The 21,281-nt window shown below is 41.9% G+C and overlaps 2 protein-coding genes across 6 annotated transcripts in view; one reads left to right on the top strand and one right to left on the bottom strand.

Moving 5' to 3' along the window:
• FOCAD (focadhesin) overlaps nucleotides 1–12,629 on the top strand; it is a 322,539-nt gene extending 309,910 nt beyond the window's left edge. For all 4 annotated transcript variants that reach the window (XM_078436754.2, XM_078436756.2, XM_078436757.2 and 1 more), the window contains 3 exons: nucleotides 7,178–7,429; nucleotides 9,609–9,684; nucleotides 12,235–12,629. In XM_078436754.2, the coding sequence (XP_078292880.2) occupies nucleotides 7,178–7,429; nucleotides 9,609–9,684; nucleotides 12,235–12,308 (402 nt within the window). In that variant the 3' untranslated portion in view covers nucleotides 12,309–12,629. The remainder of the gene's footprint in view (nucleotides 1–7,177; nucleotides 7,430–9,608; nucleotides 9,685–12,234) is intronic.
• Nucleotides 12,630–18,003: 5,374 nt separating this feature from the next.
• HACD4 (3-hydroxyacyl-CoA dehydratase 4) overlaps nucleotides 18,004–21,281 on the bottom strand; it is a 38,323-nt gene continuing 35,045 nt past the window's right edge. For both annotated transcript variants that reach the window (XM_078436758.2, XM_060609675.3), the window contains exon 7: nucleotides 18,004–20,355. In XM_078436758.2, coding sequence (XP_078292884.1) covers nucleotides 20,273–20,355 — 83 coding nt within the window. In that variant the 3' untranslated portion in view covers nucleotides 18,004–20,272. The remainder of the gene's footprint in view (nucleotides 20,356–21,281) is intronic.

The following is a 21,281-nucleotide window of genomic DNA, read 5'->3' on the forward strand; positions in this document are numbered from 1 at the left end:
CCCCCCCTTCTTTTTATTTTTGGGAAATGATGATGATAACTCTCCGATGTCACAAGGAAATGGATGTGCTTGCCTGGCTCCCAAAGACTGCTAGGGCTGCCCTTCAAAAAATATTTTCAACAGAAAAAGTTCCTCAACAGGCAGAACACAGAGGACACTAGCTGATGAGGGAACCCAGGGTTCTGTGCCCTTGGCCTTGACCCCACCAAGGAGGTGGGGTACATTTGTACCGGCCCAGAGAATGTCTTCAAACACCTGGTTTGAAGAGATTCCTGAAGCGTATGCAAGTAATCTGTGTTCGCGCCGATGCTTAACGTGCGTGAGAGGAGTTTCAGCACACCTGTCATATGAAGTGTGACCCAAAAAAGATCCGCAACCATTGATAGTAGGTAAATTAAAATAGAAAAGGTTAATGCATAAAAGGAAGACAGCACTTTCCACTCTGCTTATTTTCTTGACTTTGCTGCCCACTGTGCATTTTTTAGTAGTAGATTTTTTTTTTTTCTGTAGGCATGACTCATTCACAGGTATCCCGCTGACGGTGTGAGTGGCATTTGTATAAGCTGGGATGTTGTTTGAAATGCTGACGAGCTTTGTAGAAGAGTTGGCTATAGGCTTGAAATTGTAATCAGTGAGATTATGAATTTTAAGGAAGTAAAGAAGACTTCTTAAGCTTTGTGTTTACCGAGCAGAATCTGTCTTCTTTTCCTTCTGATCTCCTAAGGTTTTGCCAACGTTCTGTTTTCTTGCAAACATCTTTTTATTTATTTAAAAAATTTGTTTAAAACCTAGAAAATACAGATAAACAGGAGTGTCGTTTAAATCACAAGTCGGAGGAGGCCCTTGTTCTCACCATGTCTGTGAGCGTTTAGATTAGTCTCAACTCTAGATGGATGGATCCTAGACAGATGGTTTGGAATGCTTGTGGAGATATATAGTCTGAGAAAATGGCAGAATAGGAGGACCCTAAGCTCACCTTATCCCACGGACACTGGAGAACACTCACAGCAGTGTCGATAGTCCGGGAAATGACCCAAAGGCTGACAGAACAAACTCCTCAACTAAATCTAGAGAAGAGGCCAGGCTGAAGAGGGAAGGAGGGGCAGAGACGGGGGTGGGGGCCTAAACAGACCATAGGCGTGGAGGGAGCCCACGTGGGGAAGATGAACCCCCGTAACATTTGGCTTTGAAAACTAGAGGGGGCTGATCTCATGAGTTTGGAGGGGGCTAATTTTGTGAGTTCTTCCAACCAGCAGGACTTAAAGTTTGGGACTTTAAAATTCAGCAGGTGGGGGGCGCCTGGGTGGCTTGGTCGGTTAAGTGTCGGACTTCGGCTCAGGTCATGATCTCGCGGTCCCTGAGTTCGAGCCTGCGTGGGGCTCTGTGCTAACCGCTCAGGGCCTGGAGCCTGTTTCAGATTCTGTGTCTCCCTCTCTCTCTGCCCCTCCCCTGTTCATGCTCTGTCTCTCTCTGTCTCAAAAATAAATAAACATTAAAAAAAATTAAAAAGAAAAAGAAAAAGAAAAATCAGCAGGTGGGGTTCTGGGAGAGCCTGGCTGCTCATAGGAAACCGAGTCCCTGCCCTTAAGGAGACAGCACAACAAACGGCCTCTGGAGGTACCGCATAGAGGCAGCAATTTGAAAACTGCTTGGGGCATAAGGGAAGGAGAGTTATTTACTCCTCTCAGAGCATGTCCGTGTCCGGAGGGGTAGTGTCCACGGGGTGACTTCTCCAGGAACGAAGGCGCGGTAGACACTATCTCCTTCCCCAGCGTGAACACAGCGCCACCTGTAGGAACCAGTTTGGTACCTGCATTCGCTGTCTAACTTGCTTACGCTGCGTCTGCCCCTGCCGCCCCGGGCTTCGTGGATCCGCTCCGCCTCCACCCCCACCCCACCCCCCGCTGGGCTTGCTCCAGTTCCAGTGCTGCGGATCCCCTTCCCCAGACCTGCTCAAACTTTGCCGTCCGCGCGCTTTGCGGGGCCTTGGCAGCGGTGGCGGTGGCAGGTACCCTCCCGTGGAAGCCCGGCACGCACTTTGCTGAAACTGGGTGCCCCGCCCACCCGCTCTTTGCAGATCCGCACGGGCTGGCCCCGTGGTGGCGGTAGGTCTCCTTTCACAGCAAACCTGAGCGCATTTGGGTCCAACTGCATGCCCTACCCCTGAACGCTTTGCAGACCGTGCCCGGCCACTGTGGCCCCAGATGCGGTGGCATGTCCCCTCACCCTGGCGCACAGGTCTTGGGGGGGCTTTGCGCATCGCCCTCCCGAGCCTGTTGCAGATCCACCTCCTCCAGTAAGCTCTTGGCCAGAGCCCACTCAAACCGAAGCCACCCGCCTGGAAGTGTGCAAGCGGCCCTGACAGGGAGCAGTGCCACTCCAAAGCGACTCCTGCCTTGGAGAGAGAGCGAGAAAGATAGCCACACACGCCAGTCAGCTTGTTGCCCCACCTATCGGCTGGGGGTAGACGACTGGTCTGATTGCTGGCCCTGCGCGTCAACCAAAGAAGCTTCTCGGGGCCGGACGACACAGGGAAAGTGCTCTGCAGTTTGGTGCCCCTGCATCTCTGGCAAATGCCTAGTCTGACTCAACTGAAGCCCAAAGCAGCACGGGACTGGCCCACAGGCACTACAGGGACCAAACGCTGCCGGTGACAGGCAAAGCGACCCACCGAAGACTACTGGACTGAAGGAAAAAGCAGTCAAGCGACAACAGCAGGGTGCACACAACACACATAGGAGACACCTCGGAAGCACTAGGTTCCGGTAAATGGGGAAAACTGCCCTGCAGAGTGTACAGGACCTCTTCTTCATAAGGCCACTACTTTCAAGAGCAGGAGGCATCGCTGACTTTTCCTAACATACAGAAACAGACACAGAGAGTTAGACAAAATGAGGAGACTGAAGAATGCGTCTCAACTGAAAGAATAAGACAGAACCACAGCAAGAGTCCTAAGTGAAACAGATAAATATGCCAGATAGAGAATTTAAAGTAATGATTATACTCACTGGCCTTTAAAGAAGAGTGGATGACATCAGTGACACCCTTTTTTTAAAAAATTGTTTTTAATGTTTATTTATTATTATTGAGAGACACAGAACATGGGCAGGGGAAGGGTAGAGAGAGGTGGAGACACAGAATCTGAAGCAGGCTCCAGGCTCTGAGCTGTCAGCACAGAGCCTGATGCAGGGCTCGAACTCACAAACTGAGATCATGACCTGAGCTGAAGTTGGACACTTAACCGACTGAGCCACCCAGGCACCCAAGTGACACCCTTAATAAAGAGATAAAGAAGAACCAATCACAGATGATGAACATGATAAATGAAATTAAAAATACACTGGATGGAATAAATAGCAGACTAGAGAGGCAGTAGAAGAATGAACCCACGACCTGGAGGACAGAGTAATGGAAAGTAATCAAGCTGAGCAGGAGAGAAGAAAAAAATTAGGCAAAATGGGAACAGACTTCGGGAACTCCGTGACTCCATCACGTGTAATAACTTTTGCATTATAGGGATCCCAGAAGAAGAGAGAAAAGGGGGAAGAAACTTTATTTGAAGAAATAATAGCTGGGGCACCTGGGTGGCTCAGTTGGTTGAGCATCCGACTTCAACTCAAGTCATGATCTCACAGTTCGTGGGTTCAAGCCTCACATCGGGCTCAGTGCTAACAGTCCAGAGCCTAGAGTCTGCTTCAGATTCTGTGTCTCCCTCTCTCTCTGCCCCTCCCTCCCCTGCTTGTGCACTGTCTCTCTCTCTCTCAAAAATAAACATTAAAAAAAAATTTGTTTTTAAACAGCTGAAATCTTTGCAAATCTGGAGAAGGGAACAGAAATTCAGATACAGGAAGCACAAAGAGCTCCCAACAAAATCAATCCAAGGAGGTCCACACCAAGACACAAAGTAATCAAAATGGCAAAAAGTGGCAATTAAGAGAGAATTTTAAAATTAGCAAGGGAAAAGAAGACAATTATGTGCAAGAGAAACCCCAGAAGGCTATCAGCAGATTTTTCAGTAGAAACTTTGCATATCTCTGATACACATAGATATAAAAATTCTCAACAAAATATTAGCAAACTGAATCCAACAATACATTAAAAAAATCATTCACCACAGTCAAGTGGGATTCATTCCTATGATGGAAGGGTGGTTCAGTATTTGCAAATCAAACAACATGGTACAAGACATCAATAAGAGAAAGGATAAAAACCTTATGATCCTTTCAATAGATGCATAAAAGCATTTGACAAAATACAACATCCATTCATGATTAAAAAAAAAAAAAGAACTCAACAAAATGGATTTAGAGCGAAATGGGTTTAGAGGGAACATACCTTGACATAATAAAGCCACATATAAAGAACCCACAGCTAACATCATACTCAGTGGGGAAAAACTGAGAGCCACAGCAGTCAGCAAAAAAATAAAAGGCATCCAGATCAGTAAGGAAGAAGTCAAACTTTCACATTTTGTAGATGACATGATACTGTATATACAATACCCAAAAGACTCCATCCAAAAACTGCTAGAACTGATAAGTGAATTCAGTAAAGTTGCAGGATACAAAATCAATACAAAACCCTGTTACATTTTTATACACTGATAATGAAGCAGCAGAAAGAGAAATTAAGAAACAATCCCATTTGCAATCGCACCAATGATAATAAAATACCTAGGAATAAACTTAACCTAGAATAAACTAGGAACTGAAAGACTTGTAATCTGAAAACTATAAAACATTGATGAAAAAAATGAAAATGATAAAAAGAAATGGAAAGACATTCCATGTGCATGGATTGTAAGAACAAATATTTTTAAAATGTCCATACTACCCAAAGCAATCTACAGATTTAATGCAATCCCTCTCAAAATACCAACAGCATTTTTCACAGAACTAGAACAAACAAGCCTAAAATTTTTATGGAACCACAAAAGATATCACAGAGATATCACAATTTCAGACTTCAAGTTACATTACAAAGCTATAATTACAGAACAGTATGGTATTGGCACAAAAATAGACACATAGATCAATGGAATGGAACAGAAAGCCTAGAAATAAACCCACAATTATATGGTCAGTCAATCTTCAACAAAGGAGGCAAGAATATGCAAGGGAAAAAGTGTCGTCAACAAATGGTATTGGGAAAACTGGGCAGCAATATGCAAAAGAATGAAACTGGTCCGCTTTCTTGTATCATACACAAAAATAAACTCAAAATGGATTGAGGACCTAAATGTGAGACCTGAAACCATTAAAATCCTACACGAGAGTGCAGGCAGTAATTTCTCTCATGGTAGCCATAGCAACATCTTTCTAGATATGTCTCCTGAGGCAAGGGAAACAAAAGCAAAAATAAACTATTGGGACTACATCAAAATAAAAAGCTTCTGCACAGCAAAGGAAACAATTAACAAAAACTAATCATCAACCTACTTAATGGGAAAAGATATCTATAAATGACCTAGCCCACAAGAGGTTAGTATCCAAAATATATAAAGAACTTCTACAGCGCAACATCAAAAACCCCCAAACAATCCAATTAAAAAATGGACAGAAAACATAAAAGAGACATTTCTCCAAAGAAGACATCCAGATGGCCAACAGACCCGTAAAAAGATTCTCAGTATCAATCATCATCAGAGATATGAAAATCAAACCCACAAGGTGATATCACCTCATTCCTGTCAGAATCGCTAAAATCAAAACCTCCAGAAACAACAGATGTTGGTGAGGATACGGAGAATCCTTTCACTGTTGATGGGAATGCACACTGGTACAGCCACTGTGGAAGATGGTGTGGAGGTTCCTCAAAAAATTAAAAATAGAACTGCCCTTATGATCCAGTAATCACAATCACATCACTGCGTATTTACCCAAAGAATACAAAAATACTAATTTAAAGGGATATAAGTGCTCCTGTGTTCACTGAAGCATTATTTGCAATAGCCAAAGTATGGAAGCAGCCCACGTGTCCATCAGTAGATGAATGGATAAAGAAGGTGTGGTGTGTGTGTGTGTACGTGTACATATATATGTATACATATACACATAAATATATACACATACATATGCACATACATACACACACACACACAATGGAATATTATTCAGCCATAAGAAAAAATGAAATCTTGCCATTTGCAACAACATGGATGGATCTAGAGAGTACAGTGCTAAGCAAAATAAGCCAGTCAGAGAAAGACAAATACCATATGATTTCACTCATATGTGGAATTTAAGAAACAAAACAAAGCAGGGGCGGGAAAGAAGCAACCAAAAAAACCAGACTCTTAACTATAGACAACAAACACATGGTTACCAGAGGGGAGATGGGCCGGGGAATGGGTGAAATAGGTGTGTGGGATTCAAGAGTACACTTAGCTTGATAAGCACCGAGTAATACATGGAAGTGTTGAGTCACTATATTGTACACCTGAAACTAACAGAACACTGAATGTTAACTACACTGGAAGTAAAATTGAAAAGAAAAAAAAAAAAAAACAAACCTTGGGATTATAGATGTAGGTCAGGATCGAGAGTTTGGGGAGTGTATTTCATTTCATGCCTGCTAATACTCAAAAATATGTTTTAAAAAAATGCCTAATGATTTGTTGTGACTCCCGCCAAGAATGCTTGTTTTTATTTTGTCTTAATGCTTATATTTTCCGCATTCGTGGAACAAAATCAAGTGTTTGCCACTCAAATATTTAAATATTGAGAACAGAAAAATAAAATACATGTGGAGAGTCATTTGTTGTTCAAAATAGAATCAGACTATACGTTTTTCTAAAACTCAGTTGGGGCTATGTAACAATAAATCTAAATCTCCCTTTCCATATCCCTCCTAATGAATTCTTTAGTCTCTTTGGAAACCCCAAAACAGAGGAGTGTCTGGATCTCAATATGATGAGGAATTAAATAACGTTCCCCTGCATTATTAGAGCAATAATAGTGAAACTGTTTGTCTTAAAAAAGAGGATCCCTAAAACCTTCCAAAGTCCTAGAATGTCTGTTTATTAAGTGTGGAAATGGAGTTTGCTGTTCAGTCTGGTTCCTCTTCTGGGGTAAAGGGGAAGGTAACACTGCATCGTGATAGGGGCTGTGTATGTGTACGTGTGTTACTTTAAATTGTTCAAACGTGTGACCTAACCTTGTGTCTATTTCCTTTGTAGGCTTTGGACTTCTTGTTGCTGATATTTGCAATCGCAGTGGTTGCATGGGCAGACCATGCGGCCCCTCTCCTCCTTGGCCTTAGTGCCAGTTGGTTGCCATGGCATCAGGAAAATGGCCCAGCTGGGTCAGCTTCGAGCTTCCTTGGCAGGAGTCCAATGCACAGGGTCACTCTGCAGGAGACTCTCACTCTCCTTCCCAGTAGCATGCCTATTCTGCTGCAGAAAGAGCCATGGAAGGAACAGACCCAGAAGGTGAGGTTCGCAGCCGCCCGCCCTGATGGCCATTTTCTCTTTAGCAATTTCTACAGTAGAACTGAGGTTGGGAGTTAAAGTGAAATGGGCATCACACCACGGGTTTTCATACTCCGCCTCAGAGAGTGAGGCTAACTGCTGGCTAAAAACAGCAACAAAGACAAGAGCAATAACTTGCTTACAGTTGGAGGTGAGGCAGAAAGAGGAGCTTTTACTTGCCTTCCGTTATTAAAGGCACATGTGTTTTTTTTTTTTTCAATATATGAAATTTATTGTCAAATTGGTTTCCATACAACACCCTGTGCTCATCCCAAAAGGTGCCCTCCTCGATACCCATCACCCACCCCCTACCCCTCTCCCTCCCACCCCCCCATCAACCCTCAGTTAAAGGCACATGTGTTCTTGATCCTGGGGGTGACGGGATGAGTAAGTCCCTGAGCGTTCAGAATGTCAGAGGGAGGACAGACGGGAAGGCAAGTTCAAGGCTGCAAGATTGTATAAGGAGAATACAGTGGTGGTGGATAATGGAGGGAATGACCAACCATGCCTGGGGGTTGGGTCAGGGAAACGGGAATCTGGAGTGTCCATGTTCTTGTAGCATATTTAAGGTTCCTCATAGCTCATGCCATCCTACAGCCACATTCCAGGGGCCCGTCATGCTCCTGGCCTGTGCTAGGGGACATGGGGAAATTTGAAAAGGTCATCACCCTTGCCCCCAGGAAAATCAGACTGTAGGAAGCACCATTTGGTTTTTAATGTCGAGTTACCCCGGGCTCTTAGCCGTCGTGCGGAGCATCTGAAAATACCGTGCTTCCTGTGCCTCTCATGAAATGGCTCTGAACTGTCTTTAATACAGTTGATTGAAAGATTCTTTTTTGAATCCCATTTAATGAAAACTGGATTTCTGTGAAGTTGAAAGCTTCAAGCCAACTTTTTGTAGCTTACTGTTAAAACTCTGAACGTTAGTCTTTAAAAATATTTCTGAACTACGGACCCACCGGTTAGCCATGCGCAACTCCGCTGAGCATCTCAATTAAAATGCCTTTGTTTTCTTAAGCGTTAGTATTATCCCAAATGTTATGTTTTCCATTTAATTTTAAATCAAAACAAATTTTTAAATGTGGAATCCCCTCATGTTTTTTCTGGCCCAGGACACCATCATCACTTTGGACTACAATGTAGACATCTTGCATCTATTATGTATGTGTAGTGCTTGATTTATTTACTTACCAGTAGGATATTAAAAAACAAAATTGAGAAGAAGAAGAAAAAATGTAATTTAATTAAAGCAGAGAATTAGGAATATTTTCTTTCTGTTTTACTCTTTCTTCAAACCAGTTTCTGTGTCCAAAGTTAAAATACCCGGTACCCGTGACTAATGTATGTGTTTTTCATGAGTCAAGATTGACAACGTTCAGTCATTAATGAAATTACCTGGTATCTAATTCAAAACCAATTTTGTCTTTACCCTGGGAAATCAGTCAAACTCATGAGTAGTCTGAGTTTCTACCGCATTTGCAGGATTTATTTGCAGTTAGCACATTTGGCTCTATCTAGTAAATTATTTTATGCCTTTCTCTTGGATTTCAACTTCATGTTTTGTCTCCACTTGGGCACAAATTGTTCTCATCTACGGAATGTCTTATGTTAGAAACAGAGGCTTCTGTCTGATGTGTTTCCCTATTTACCACCCGCCCTACGAGTCTGGGCCTAGATGCGCGCGGAATCAGGCAGCGTGATGCAAAGAAGGGACGTGAGGCTCTGAAGTCAGGTGCAGTTGGGTTCAAGTCTGGATTCTGCTGCTCATTGGGAGTGGACTTGGGCAAGGTTCTTAACCTCTCTGGTGCTCTCAGAGTGATGAGAGAGAAAGTTCGTGGCGCACAAGAGACCTCTGGACCCATGTTTACCTCACGGTTAAAAATCTATAGTGGATCTCAGGATGTTTAGCAGGGGAAGGAGATTTGACTTTGCTGGGTCATTGGACTAAATGGTAGCTGTGTCCAACTTCTCCGTCTCTTATGCCTGGTCCCCTTCTCCTCTCCACTCCTCCAGCTCAGGTCGGTATTTACCTCAGAGCTCCTGCACCGATATGCATGTATGCAGGCCAAAGGGCCCCAACTGGTCTCTTGCTATTAGTGGGACTGTCTTCACTGATGCTGCTCTTTTCTTTTCACCCTAGTTCATTGACTGGCTCTTCAGCATCATGGAAAGCCCCAAAGAAGGCCTCTCAGCCAAATCCAGGGATCTTTTGAAAGGTATTACTTCCATACTACATGCCCAGCATAGATGAAAGCCATCCATGGTTGTCTTTGCTGCAGAAACCGCATCCTAGTATATATTGGTCCCTGAAAGGCTCATCTGAACTCAGTTTAGAAAAGTAATCTGGAGCTGTCGTCATGTGGCATTTTGAATTAGAAAGTGGATTTAAAAAGAGCTCCATGCCTTTAAATTTAACTTTTATTTTTATTTATTTATTTTTTTAACGTTTATTTATTTTTGAGACAGAGAGAGACAGAGCATGAACGGGGGAGGGTCAGAGAGAGAGAGGGAGACACAGAATCCGAAACAGGCTCCAGGCTCTGAGCTGTCAGCACAGAGCCCGACGCGGGGCTTGAACTCACGAACCGCGAGATCATGACCTGAGCCGAAGTCGGACGCTTAACCGACTGAGCCACCCAGGCGCCCCAACTTTTATTTAAATAGCTTTTAAATGTTTTATTCTAATGGCAAAAGATCACTTTAATTAATTTTAGAAAATGCAAAAAAGAGCAACGAGAAATCCAGAGTCCCATTGCCCAATGGCAATTTTGATATTTTTTCCTAAGAAGTTTTTGCCCTCTTTGCGTATGAGTGTTGTTCTAACATGTTTATACTCATAAGCAACTGAAAAATACACATAGACACTTTGAGCACACTGCCTTTTTTATTTAAAAATCATCTTTTAAAGCATTTTAACCTATTCCTATATTGGCTTCATTAATAGTATTTACAACAGCTGCATAGTGTAGCTATGCCAAGGGAATTGAACATTTCCTACACTTTGAGGCATTTAAATAGGTTTTTGTGTTTTTTATACTTCTCTATTGATTTGTTAAACTATGACTATAGGAACCACAAATATAGAATATCTTCATGTGAAAATTATGTACATTATTTTACTCAAATCTGAGAAGTCTTTTGGGTGTTGGTTCTGTGGCCTGAAATACCTTGTATTGTCATCTGTGTCTTAGGACTCAGGGGTCCTGTCCAACCAATGGCTGCTGTTGATATGGCCTCTGACATGCTGTAAGATATTGCACTAGAAGGTCTCATCTTGGGAAAACCACCTGTTGGCCTACACTTGTGATAATCATATCTGTCCAGCCTGATAATGGTCATAGTATGACCATCCTTTTCTCTAAGTAGGGTATAATTTCTTGGTTGCCAAACAAGTAAGAATTCCCTAATCTCTTGGTTCTGATCCTTCTCCCTACCCCCAGCATAGGCAGAGGGCATGTATAGGAAGAGGATTGTGATCAACCACAGAACTTCACTGAGAATAAGGGCAGTGGTCTGACATATGTTCACTCGATCCGTCCCTAGAGACTTGCTAGGATTTCCTCCATTTGTTTGCCTCAAGGAGTTTAAATTCATGCTTAATGACCATGGGTCCCTAATACCATTGGTTCCTCCAAACATACACTGTTTTAGGTCATGAAGATAACAAACACCTTGATATGGATGAGGAAAATAGTTATTTGGGTCAAGGAAGAAGTACATGTTCACTTGATTATACAGTCAAGGGCTTATTAGAGTCACACACAAGAATTGTGTAACTCTGGCTTACCTACATTTCCTCACACTACTATATTTTAAATAACAGCTCAATATATTTATGTTAATATCCCAAAATAAGATCTATAATAAGCCTCATACTATTATATTTTAAATAATATCTCAATATATTTACATTAATATCCTAAAATAAGATCTATAATAAGTTACCTAGAGGAATTACATAGAACTTTCCTACTTGAAATTGATCCCTGAGGGACCCATGACAAATAAGAAAAGGTATAGACTTGTGGGTACATAGTCACATACAGATTAGTACAGTCAGGCTTATTCCATTGAGCACATGAACCTAATAACTTCATCACAGGACCAGTATTTTATTTCTGTCTTTTACCTTTTAACTGAACATGTAATGGAAAAATCATATTCATGTAGAAAAGTGTACAAATCATAAGCAGGTTTTTTACAAAGGGAACACACCTATGTAATCATCATGAGATAAAAAAAACAACAACAACAAAACAGTGGCATCCCAGAAGTCAGTTTTGGTTAAATCTGCAGAATTTCCTGTTAACTGGTTCCAGAATAACTTAAATAACGATTAAAAAAAAAAAACAACCTTTTCCCCAGCTTTTATTAAAGGCTTTCTACTATTAAAATTCTGCCTAAGGTTTGCTTAGTCTTAAAGATTTAGCCAAGTAAGAAAAAGCCAAGTTCTGTTCTGACACATTTTTTTATCTAAATGACCTTTTCAGGGGCACCTGGGTGGCTCAGTCAGTTAAGCGTCCGACTCTTGATATTGGCTCAGGTTGTGACCTTGAGGTTGTGAGATCGAGCTCTGCGTCAGGCTCTGCACTGAGCCTGGAGCCTGCTTGGGATTCTCTCCCTCCACCCCCTCTCTCTTCCCCTCTTCTGCTCACACACGTGCCTTCTCTCAAATAAACAAACAGTTAAAAATAAATAAGCAAATGAACTTTTTGAATGCATTTCACCACATGCAACAGCACACTTCACTTTTTTTGTCCCCTTAGCCACCCTGCTGTCCTTGAGAATTCTCCCAGAGTTTAAGAAGAAAGCCGTATGGACCAGAGCGTATGGTTGGTGAAGTTCTGTGATAGCCGGCAACATCCTCAGATGGATGAGGAAAACCATAGAAATGGAAGAAGTTTTTCCAGAATTCGTGTCTGGGGTCGCTGAGCCTTGACGCAGAGAGTTAAGGGTCACGAAAAGGTGGAGACATAATCGGCAGTTTGACTCACGCGTACCAGAAGAAGCGGGCATTGCTTCCGTACCCAGGCCAGTTGGGACTGAAACAAGAACTTGAATTTTCCTTTATTTGGCAGGAGTTCAATCTGAAGATTTACTCTGTGCAAATTGGACATCATCATCCTCTCCCCCGTAAATTCCAGTAAAATAATCCTGTGAATGTTGTGCCTGTGACTTCTTTGTTTTAAGGCATGGGGAAGCTTTTGCTAGCAAAACCAAACTATAGTGGTGACAGTGACATCACCATCGATTTCCCTCGAAGTCTCTGGAGGATAGTCGTTGACTTCAAGTTTTCTTATTGAGAAAACAGTGTTGCCGCCTATCAATAATAAGCCTGGTGTGAGTGGAACATTAGCTAACTCAGATTCATTAGTGGTGGCTATAATTTTCTTACGCTTGGGTCTCTTGAATGCAGTCTGAAAGTTACCGGATCTAAAAAAGCTCCAGCCAAAGAAGAAAACAAGGCCTCACAAACCAAGAAGTTCAAGAGCAGATCCGATCAGGTTCAGTCAGCTGCGCTCGGTGAGGCAAACAATGCCATTAGGGCGCGTGATCACGCCACACAGTTGTTAAGACGGCTGCCCGCAACCACAAAGGGAAGGAAAGGTGTCCTTGCCCATAGGTATGACAGGAGCAGCATGGAGAGGACTCTGGTTGGGCTTGGATCACATGTGAGTCCCCGAACAACATGGACGTGGGAGGTGGGGTACCCCAATCTACCTGGCCTGGGTCATACCTAAACCGGGTCTCCTCCAGGAGAAAGATGAGGGAATGCTGGATAGAAATCTTTTTGAGGGGCGTCTCAGTCAGTTGGGCCTCCGACTCTTGATTTCAGCTCAGGTCATGATCTTAACAGTTCGTGGGATCAGGTCCTATGTTGGTTGGACTCTACACTGGTAGCACAGAGCCTGCTTGGGATTCTCTCTCTCTCTCTCTCTCTCTCTCTCTCTCTGCCCCTCCCCACTTGTGTGTGTGTGCTCTCCACCCCCAAAGAAATAAACATTTAAAAAATATATCTTTTTGAAAGAACAATGTTTTTTATAAGTACAAATCTCTAAGCAGGGTGGCTGGTGGCCTAATGACAAATAAATGAAGTTATGTGACAATGTCCTTGAGGACGGCGTTTTACTCGAGGGCTTGAGAATCAGGCAGCATTTCCATTGTGATCTGCTTGCTAATAATTTTTCCTTCATGCGGGCATTAATCAAAGCCGCCTTTAACCAATCATGTTCTGTATGTTCTGATGGATACATACGTGGGATCACTGGGGATGAACATTGTGCCCCCCGGAGTGATAATATACCTTTGTGTGTACCATGCCATATCAGTGCCCAGTTCTTTACAAGCACCGGGGAACTTTTAGTCTTCCTGTTTGACATACTGTGCGCTCATGTCGTCACCCAACCTCCCTCCCGCTCAGGTTAAAAATAACTCCACGAGTTTAGTTTCCAAATATATGGATTTGTGATTGCAGGTTCCGGATATCTGTGGTTCACTTCGTAATTCACGTTCTTTCTTTTTGCCGAACCTCAATAAGGTGCCGAGATGCTTTCAGAAAAGGGGAAGGCGAGACGGGCGCTCGGGTAGTATTCACCTGCGTTGCCAATATTTTGTGTTTACTATTTCCTTAGAGGCTGGGCTGGAGGGAAATGAATTTGAGGGCAGAAGCTGAAAGTTTTATGTGAGAAGCTAGCTTCTCTTGCCTTCCCACTGCATACACTTTCTTATACTTCCTACCAGAGACTGAAATTCATCTAATATCTGTTGTTAGGTGCCATACTGTAAGTTCACTAGAACCTCCACTTGTATGATCTTATTTCACTCCTACAACAATAGTGTGAAGAGGCATTTCTATTTTGAAATGGAGAGAATACATCGAATGAGAGGCAGAGCTATATATAGATTAGCAGGGCCCTAAAACCCCAGATCCAGTGCTCGTTCTACCGTATCAGGGCATCAGCATCCACTTGAAGATGAAAACTCCTGGGGTGCCTGGGTGGCTCCGTCGGTCGGGGCGTCTGACTCTTGATTTCAGCTCAGGTCATGATCTCGCGGTTCGTGGCTCAAGCCCCGCATCGGGCTCAGAGCCTGGAGCCTGCTTCGGATTCTGTGTCTCCCTCTCTCTCTCTCTCTGCCCCTCCCCCGCTCATGCTCTGTTTCTCTCTCAAAAATAAATGAAGCATTAAAAAAATTTTTTTTTAAAAGATGAAAACTCCTACCAAGGATTGAATCTCGTTCATGCTTAATATCGATTGCTGTAACCAGAAAAACGAAATAACCCTTAAGCACAGGGAATACGGTCAATAATACTGAAATAATGGTGACAGATGGTAACCACACTCAACGGGAGTGCACGTTGGGTAATGTATGGAAGGGTCAAACATCGATATTGTACACCTGAAACTAATACAACATTGTCAACTACAAAAAAAAAAAAAAAAAAAAAAAAAAAACGAAAAAAGGATACTACCTCATGTTGATAAGCTGCTGAAATTGGGAAGTTAGGAGTTGTAAAGGAATGGGTCTTTGTGGGTTAAGGGACTTTGAATTCCTGGGCCAGCTTGCAAACGTGGGTGGCAGTCAAGAACAGCGAGAGGAAGTGGACACTGAGGGTGTCTGCATTTCCGCCCTGAATCGGCAGGCAGCCCTTGCTGGTGCGGGAGGAGAGGGAAGGAAGAATCAACCCGGTCTTCTAAATCCAGGCTGCCCTTTTGATCTCAAACTTTGTCCCCTGCTCGGGCCCTTGGGGAACAGAAGAGTACAAAATGGAAGAAATAAAATAAATCTGTATCCGTTCGTCCCTCGCCACCCCACTCCACCCCCGTTTTGTTTTCAGCGGTCTTGAGCTGCACATTTGTGGGATTTTCCGATTCACGGTACCCTCTGAAGGGTCTAAGATGTAAGATTCTAAATTTGAAAATCTGAAGGTTCTAAAACCTCAAGATCTAAGGCCACTGGAATGAGCACACTCTTTCTGTTGGTCACCTGTGTGACCTCAGGTCAGAAGGAGGCTATTCCCTCAGGATGCCTCGCGTTCTCCAGAAAACAGAAGTCTCTGCCTTTTCAGACCAGATGTTCCAAACTATATACAAAAGGAAATATTCCCTTACAAGTTATCTTCTGTTGGGTTTCGAAATCACAAGTTGCCAAGACAAATAGCATGTTGGAATATCCTAACAAATTAATGTGTGGGGTGAAAGCTTTATTATGTGTCTCAGAAGTATCCAAACACTCTGACTCTTGATTTGAAGAGTGTGCATTCCGAGCAGATGTTGGCATCCATGCAAGTGCCTAAAATTATCTTTTTTTATTTGTAATGACTCCATGGTAACTAACTACAGGGTTCTTAATCTTTTTTGAAGTTGACCGCCCGAATTTCTACTACATGATTTCAACCAAAGATAACGATACTGTGATAATAGTAAGACTTTGTTAGGAACTCCGCTGCTATCTTGAAGTAACTCGGTAACTCTGAAAATAAGCCGTTTTAAACTTTCGGTAAACATTTTTGTAAATTGCTGTTTTAGAAGGGAAGTCGGATCATTTGGTTTGGACGTTGTGGCCTTCGCTAAAGCCAGAGTTGTAGGCTAGGTGTCTGGTGAGTCCCTATCTCCACCCCACAAGCCCATTCCTGGCTGCAGGCATTTCAGATGGGACCTGGGGACGGAATGGGGCTGCAATAATTCACATCCTTCCTCCTCCCATTGGAGAAAACACCTCACGGCGTCATCTTCACGTGTAAATGTGTATCATCGTCGCGTTGGTCCTGGATGAGGTAATGTGTTTTTGTACTTAAATACTTAATTCTGATCCTGGAAACACTAAGGTCTCATTTTTTTTTTTTTTTGAATGTATAAGATATAGTAATTATGAAGTTGTGAATATGCATGTAACTTGTTAAAGATCATTTGATTCTTGTCAAACATAAGGGACGTATGAAATAATTTCCAGCTAAATTATTGGATCTGAAACTAAGAGTGACAGTGATGATTCCCTGACTTTGGTTTTATTTCTTGAACACAAGGAGTAACTTCCCTCACAAAGTAGTTGTAAGGATCAAATACAAAAATATGCTTTATAAATTCTCAAATGTAATAGAAATGTTACTTTTATAGGTTTCACTAAAATAGCTCTAATGCTTGACCATATGTGCACTGGGACTTGGGAAGATCATAGAAATTTAACAAATTTAAAACATTCTAAAAGCAAGTAGCCCATTAAGAAAGGGTACTAACGTAAATTTTAAAAAACTTCATGTGTCTTCTAAACATGAAGTGTTGAGACGAATCAAATATAATTGAAACATCACCTAATTGATACATTTCTTAAAATGTCTATTTCTGGATGTATTGGTAGCAATCTATAAAGTCTGAGCTGAACAATTATGAGTACTATGTGGCACCATATAAGGTCCTGGGGGACAAAGTAAGACAGGACATTCCTGCCTTCATGGAACTTAGATTCAGAAAATGTAAATCAGCAAACCATCTTGTAAGTTTAAAGCATCCAGGAAAGCATGTGACAAATTTCCTACTTCTGTATAGCTGCTTATATTTTAAAAAGGTTTAATTTACCATACTTCATGTGTTGGCCAGGGCAGGAAACGAACTCAGGGGCATTCAGTTGGTAAACATTAGAGCTGGATTTCAAATCCTACCCACCGACCGCTCTTACTTCCAGGCCACATTCTCACTGGATCCCGTGGCTCAGCTGAATACCACAAAGCACGCGGTAGGCACCTACATTTGATGAATCAAGACATGGTCTTACTAATTGATTTTCAGAGGGAATTGACAGTTCCCCTAAGATGAGATTTTTCAACTCTAGCCACCCTTACCAGAGATAAATGAATTCCCGGGTAGCACCTTTAAACATAAATGAATGTCATCGTCTTGATTCTAAAAACAGAACTACATGGCATGGTGGCTTTTATTGAAGTTCTTATTAGCGGTTTTCTGTCCAAAGCTGAAATACTTTGGACTCAACCTCTAGTGTGCAAGAGGTGCATCTGAGGAGCCTCGCAAAATGCAGGTTCCTGGCTCCCAGGGGCACCCTGGAATCTGCCTTCTAGGTGGTACCCTGGTTAGTTCTGGGACTGTTGCTCCCTGAAACATACTCTGAAAAGGTACCCTGGTAAAAAGGGCCATATCAAAGTTAGCGCAGCAATTAGGCCCAGAAATAGAAAGTAAAAGTTACCCGAACAAAGGAAAAACAACGTAATGTTTACAAAGCAAAAATAAAGGAAAGGACGATGTTGGGGGAAGGGGAGATAATTTTTTAGCACATTTTAATTTTAAATCACTTTAATACTTTAGCACAAAACATGACTGTTTTCTTTGTATATAAACATAAGATTCTTTGCAGAAACATTTTGGATATTGATGTTATAGCTACATCATCTTTCGAGAGAAATGCAAATTCTTTCGAAATTTGCTTGCTCAAGGTAGGCAGAATAAGGTATATACTAAAACAAAAGGGTTAACTTCTTTTAGGGACTTCAGGAAGATGCGGTTTATTCTTCAGTAACAAATGTGTTTGCAGGAAGCCTGATAAAGGTTTTATAATTTTACACCTACAGTGTGCAAGGCACCCCACAACATTGTTTCTTGAATGAATGTAGACGCGTTTGCAGCAACTAAGAATCAACTCCTTTTACTAACAATCTGTTTATTGAAGAAAAACGTCAGACAGGGTAAGAGTGTTGAAAAGTGAAGAAAAGAAAATGCATTAATACTGAATGGATATGTTTGGAAGAAGTGTTACTGCTTTTCAGTCACTACTTTGATAAAGGAAAGGCCCAGGGACTTTGATGATATTACAGTGTGCATGTGATGTTTTTCAGGCAGACTTCTGCTCAGTGATGAAATAAGCTCTGCAGCGTTTTCGTTCAGAGCAGTTTTATCCCCCACCCCCTCCGGAGGTCCCGGTGCTGTTGATTACTTACTACACCTTAGCTGGGGTTACTTGGAACTTGAAGCACTGGAACTTGGCATTGAAAACTCCAAAGAAAGGTCATCTTAAAAGTTACGTGTTATGCTTCTAAAATATCTAATAGTTTCCTATTTCATCTATATGTATTAGATTTGGGAAACTGAGCATTTGACAACACCGAACAAAATGAAATAGAGATTTGATGGACACACAGTTAAAATAGCCAAAGAAATCAACTTTGCATTCTGGGTCATATCCAATTGACTAGGTAGATGTTTACTGGCTGGGTTTCTTAACGTGGCGAAGGAAAAATTACATCCTTATTTTTGCTAATCTCTAACAAAATTTAATATTTCTCTCAATTATGGATAGAGGCAACCAACCACAAGAACAACTGTGACTGGGTCACCAAAGGAGTCATGGATTTTGGTTTCAATTGTTGCAGAGACCTGAAATTGTCAATCCATAATTCTAAATTTCCTCGTGTTTCTTTTCAGTCTTCTATTTTAAGAAGTACGCAGGTTCTTAAGGTCATTTGGTTTAGAAATTAAAGTATTATTTAATAACAAAATGTAGTTTCTCTAATTGTTACAACTCTGCTCTTCAGTGATTCTAGATGTAAATAGTATTTCAGCGATCTTAATTGAGAGGAAGCTAGACTGAATCACCCAGAGTTTGCAGAGGGATTCTGTTCTCTTCCTATGCTAGAGCTTTCAGTAAATTTTTTAAAATAAGCAACATTACCAACAAAATCTAGATTTTTAAAAGGATCACTTTTATACTTATTTTGAGATTCCAAATAGGATACTAAATTTGTAAAGATAGCAATTATCTTTATTGACGCTCAACTTTTTAAACGTTTTATTTAGTGGAAATGAGATTACCAATTTTTTTGTAACTACGTTTTTACTACCTGGTTTTTATGTCACAAAATGTTTAGTTCCCTTTTTCTATGGTTACTGGATCAGAAGATTCTAGAATTCTTTCAAGAAAAGTGAATGATATACCACTGTTACAGAGATGATGCTATTAGTCAATTATTCACAAATATTTTAGATCTTCAAAAGTTTTCAAAACTCTAAGTGATGACATAGTAATTAGCAATAATAATTCATTAATCTGAAACATCACTAGTTCTTAGTTGCCTTGTTTCCTTCAAAATTATTATAGTTTTGTACCTTTTATGTCCCTATAAGGTATGGATATGGCCTCATTTTTTTTTTTTCAGGAAAGAAATATGGGGCATTATTTGTATATTTATCAAAGATCTATTCTGTTTCATCAGGGTCCTCTTTTAAGGATCGAAGTCCAAGTACCTTGTGTAATATTAGTGAATATTCTTCCAGGGTTTGGAAAACGTGTCATTTCCTAAGCGTGTCTCATGTGTAAAATGGTGTTAACCGTGGCGATGGCGGGGCATCTGTCTATACAGCGTCTTCCTGGACAACTGCAAAACATATTTCACATCGTTGCCCTCCTGCAGACTTGCTATCTGGGAACTCCGAAGTGAAAAGAAATGTAGAGAGACGTAAACAGATACAATTCCGGCTCACACCTTTGGTTTCTCAATTTAACGGAGTCTATCCCAGTCCCTCTCCTGTGTCTCGTTAACCTTACAGGAAAATAATCAGGCTTCCCACGACGTAAATTTAACTTGTATAAAACCCACAGCTTTGGTGAAGTAGCTTGCACAGAATACGTGTTTTGAAAATATGCGAGGATAAGAGAGTGCCGTGATACGTCTCAAGTTTGAGGAGAGCAATCCCGTCGTGGGTTTTTTGTCAAGTACCAGGTGTTTTTCCGCCACGGTGCCGTTTACTGCAGCGAATCCACAAGCCTGGTTTTTCTCTTGTCACATCAGAGCGCCGTGCTTCACACTTTCTTCTTTTTAACGGGAAAGCCTTGGAGGACGTCTCTTCTTTCTGAGTAAAGGTGACTGTAGGTAAAATACATACCTAACATGGAGAAGGGAGGGGCAGAAGTAAGTAAGGTTCACCAAGCGTTTCCCTGGAAAGAACCGTGGTTTTAAAATACAGTCGGAGTGCCGCGTGGAGTCGAAGGACAAGACACTTGCAAGGGAGACCCAGAGAAGGAACACTTAACCCAGGGTCCAGATCTTCTGCGGAAAGGGAAGGAAAGCATACTCTGCTGTCCCGTTTGGTTTGTGGCAAGGGATTCGTTTCTGCCTTTCCCTAGGGTAGCTCTCTCTACCCCCCCGCAAGCGTCGCATCTGTCTTCTCTTTGATGCATTGTTCTTACAGGTCTGATAATGATTACCTCCGGAAGGTAACAACTCTCTTGGGGGTTGGGGAAGGTTAGAGCTGCAGAGAGTGAAACGTAATCGTGGAAGTCCTCTGCCAGTTAAATTTTCTCAACTCCAAGTGTTTGTGCCACACATTTTTCTTGTGTTTTTAGCACCTACTCCCACTTGCCTGCTGGGGAAATGCTAGCACATAAAACCAAACAAACAGGAAACAAAATCGATATAAATGGGAGAACCAGAATGGCCAAGCTTGCTTCGTTTGACATCTGTGTTTTCTCTGTAGATCACTATGTCCATGGTCAAACTTTTTTTTTTTTTTTTTTTTAATGTTCACTCATTTTTGAGAGACAGAGCATGAGCCGGGGAGTGGCAGAGAGAGAGAGGGAGACACAGAATCCGAAGCAGGCTCCAGGCTCTGAGGTGTCAGCACAGAGCCCAACGCGGGACTCGAACTCACAAACCATCAGATCATGACCTGAACCAAAGTCGGATGTTTGAGCCACTCAGGTGCCCCTCCATGGTCAAACTTCTACATTTCCTACAACTGCAGGTATGTTACCTGCTACGGAAACTGTTCGTGTTTATACGGTGAAACAGTGATATATTTGATCTTGTGAT

This window comes from Panthera onca, chromosome D4 (genome assembly GCF_046562875.1).
Source record: "Panthera onca isolate mPanOnc1 chromosome D4, mPanOnc1 haplotype 2, whole genome shotgun sequence".
In the NCBI taxonomy this organism is placed as follows: domain Eukaryota; kingdom Metazoa; phylum Chordata; class Mammalia; order Carnivora; family Felidae; genus Panthera; species Panthera onca.